The sequence below is a fragment of the Lipotes vexillifer genome, unplaced genomic scaffold (assembly GCF_000442215.2).
Source record: "Lipotes vexillifer unplaced genomic scaffold, Lipotes_vexillifer_v1.1 C27129477, whole genome shotgun sequence".
In the NCBI taxonomy this organism is placed as follows: domain Eukaryota; kingdom Metazoa; phylum Chordata; class Mammalia; order Artiodactyla; family Lipotidae; genus Lipotes; species Lipotes vexillifer.
This window is the reverse complement of record NW_006784035.1, coordinates 1-3,058: the sequence shown is the minus strand read 5'-3', so window position 1 is coordinate 3,058 and position 3,058 is coordinate 1. Positions and strand designations below refer to the sequence as shown.

Below are 3,058 nucleotides of genomic sequence, written 5' to 3'. Positions count from 1 at the left end.
ACCTACTGTAGAGCACAGGGAACTATATTCAATATCTTGTAATAACCTATAATGGAAAAGAATCTGAAAAAGTGTAAATATGTATGTATGTGTAACTGAATCACTTTGCTGTAAATCAGCTATACTTCAATTAAAAAAGACAGTTGGGCAAACATATATATACATACATACATATAGACTGACTTTGATTTCAGAGGTGAGAAATACCAAAACCAGATTTTCTTTTTCCATTTCATTTGATTTCAGCCTCTTCCATCTTTTCTTTGATGACCCATTCATCATAGCTTATTTAGTTGATTAATGCTTATTCTTTACTTTTCTCTTAGATTAGCTCTACTCTGCTGATTTAAACTGTGCTTTTCTCTGACTGGCATTATTTTTTGGTAGCATCTGCTATGGTATCAAATAGTAAATAGTCAGTTTTAGCTGAACTGAATCAAAGTTTTGAGTCCCCAAATCCCCACAGTGATGTATTTAGTTTGTTACCCCTCATCTCCTTCACAAGCAGCATTTGCAGGCGTCCAGGCTAAATGTTATGTTGGTACCATTGCTCTTTCTGCCTTTTAGGTTGACAAGATCCTGAAAGTGATTCCCCGAGATCGGAAAACATTTCTCTTCTCTGCTACGATGACCAAGAAGGTGAACTTTTCTAGGACTTCTCTTTTCTTCTTTATAAGAATTGATAAATAGAAACAGTCACAGTGACAATAATAAAGATAGAGTATTTAGGAATCAGTGTACTAGTCTAGGTTTTCTTTCTTCAGGTGCAAAAACTTCAGCGAGCAGCGCTGAAGAATCCTGTGAAATGTGCCGTTTCCTCTAAATACCAGACGGTTGAAAAGTTACAGCAATATTATCTTTTTATTCCTTCTAAGTTCAAGGTAAAGGGTTTGCTTTGATCATTCCTGCCCGTCCCTCTCGTTCTTCACCAAGACATCTGAAAATGTGTCAACTCTTAATTAGCTAAGAGCTGTGCTACAGATTGGAGTCCTTTCTGTTTGTTTTAGAGCTCATGCGTGCTTATATTTATCACTGATAAAGTCAGACATTCCAGGAATTCACAAATTATTAAACCACAGTAATGAAGTCATGATACAATCCCTTCCTAACCCCATCCTTGAGGTAGTTTTTCTTTTGCCTGCTTATTATGTGGCTTTTTTATGGACAAAGGACCCTAGTTTTGTGCTTTGATGTCAGGGCTTTGTGTGCTTGCTGAGTACCCATCTCCTTGTGCTTGGCTTCAGGCTGTGTGTGAAACTCATGGTTCACAGAGATGATAGTGATAATGCCAGTTAAGGAGTGCAAAGCTGGCGGCTGGGGGTCTGGATAACTGAGAAGCAGCTATGGGCTTAGTCTTTTACATAATTTATATGCCCAGGACGCCAACCTTCTTCCAGGTTCAGTTACATATATTATTTTGGCTTTGTGACTTAGGATACCTACCTGGTTTATATTCTAAATGAATTGGCTGGAAACTCCTTTATGATATTCTGCAGCACCTGTAACAATACTCAGAGGACAGCTTTGCTACTGCGAAATCTTGGATTCACTGCCATTCCCCTCCATGGACAGATGAGTCAGGTAACTAACTATTCTTTGGAGTCATTAGTGGTGAACTGGGGGCATGAGATAGCTAAATCTTGTAGCAGGAGATTTCTGCAATAGCAACACATGACATTAATGCATCTGCCCATAGTTGTCCTGACTTTATGGGCATTAAAGTGTTGGTTTGGATGCTACTTCCTCCTTGCAGGACAGCAAGAGGCTTAAATTAGAATATTCCACAGGTAGTTGTCTGGGATGGAAGCTATTGAGTTGATTTATTCCGCCCTCATGGTAATAGTGACTCTCGTCTCTAAAGACTTTCAGTAAATTATTTCTCAATTATCTTTCTGTCATGTTTAACAAACTCTGTTTCATGTTAGTATTTTCTAGCTTTAGTCTTAAATATCTTTTTATTGCTTCCATGTTTCCTTTTGACCTGTGAAGCCTAGTTCAGACTAAGGGGGAAACATCCTTTTAAAAATTTCTCTCTTGGTTCTTGTATTTATTTAGTATGTCTAGTTTGTGTGTCTTGGATTCCAAGTTTTTCAAGATTAAAATTCTTTCCATTTCTTCTTTTCATCATCTCAGAGCAAGCGCCTAGGATCCCTTAATAAATTTAAGGCAAAAGCTCGTTCCATTCTTTTGGCAACTGATGTTGCAAGCCGTGGTTTGGACATACCTCATGTGGATGTAGTTGTTAACTTTGACATTCCTACCCATTCCAAGGTGAGTCCTGTTGCTGACCTGACTTTCTAGCCCCAAAGTGTTTTTCTTTTCTTTTCCCCTTCTCTTCCCTTTCTTTCCTTTCCTGTCCTTTCTTTCCCTCCCTCCCTTCCTTCCTCTTTCTCTCTCTCTCACCCACCTCCTTCTTCCTCCTTTTCTTTTCTTTTTTTAAAAATTGAGATGTAATTGATATATAACATTATATTAGTTTCAGGTGTAAAATGTAATGATTTAATATTCGTATATATTGCAGATTGGTCATAGTAAGTCTAGTTAACATCTGTCACCATTCATAATTACGCATTTCTTTTCTTATGATGAGAATTTTCCCTTAGCATTTTCCCTTAGCAACTTTTAAATATGCAGTACAGTATTATTAACTCTAGTCAGCATGTTGTACATTACATCCCCGTGACTTATTTATTTTATAACTGAAATTTGTACCCTTTGCCCCCTTCACCCATTTTACACACACCCATCCCTGCCTCTGGCAACCACCAAATCTGTTCTCTGTATCTGTGAGCTCAGTTTTTTTTTTGTTTTTGTTTTTGTTTTAGATTCCACATATAAGTGAGATCTCAGTATTTGTCTCTGTCTAACTTATTTCACTTAGCTGAATACCCTCAAGGTCTATCCATGTTGTCACAAATAGAAAGATGTCATTCTTTTTTTATGGCCGAATACTATTCCATTGTATCCAAAGTGTATTTCTTTTTTGTGTGTGTGTTACGCGGGCCTCTCACTGCTGTGGCCTCCCCCGCTGCGGAGCACAGGCTCCGGACGCGCAGGC

At 38.1% G+C, this 3,058-nt stretch overlaps 1 protein-coding gene across 1 annotated transcript; it reads left to right on the top strand.

The window, feature by feature from the left end:
• Window positions 1–567: 567 nt before the first annotated feature.
• Window positions 568–2,271, top strand: LOC103083589 (probable ATP-dependent RNA helicase DDX47; the record flags this gene model as incomplete). The annotated part of the gene is made up of 4 exons (XM_007456479.1): window positions 568–639; window positions 765–881; window positions 1,435–1,581; window positions 2,134–2,271. Coding segments are annotated over 4 exons (474 nt in total), but the record flags the coding sequence as incomplete, so codon positions are not given.
• Window positions 2,272–3,058: the final 787 nt, after the last annotated feature.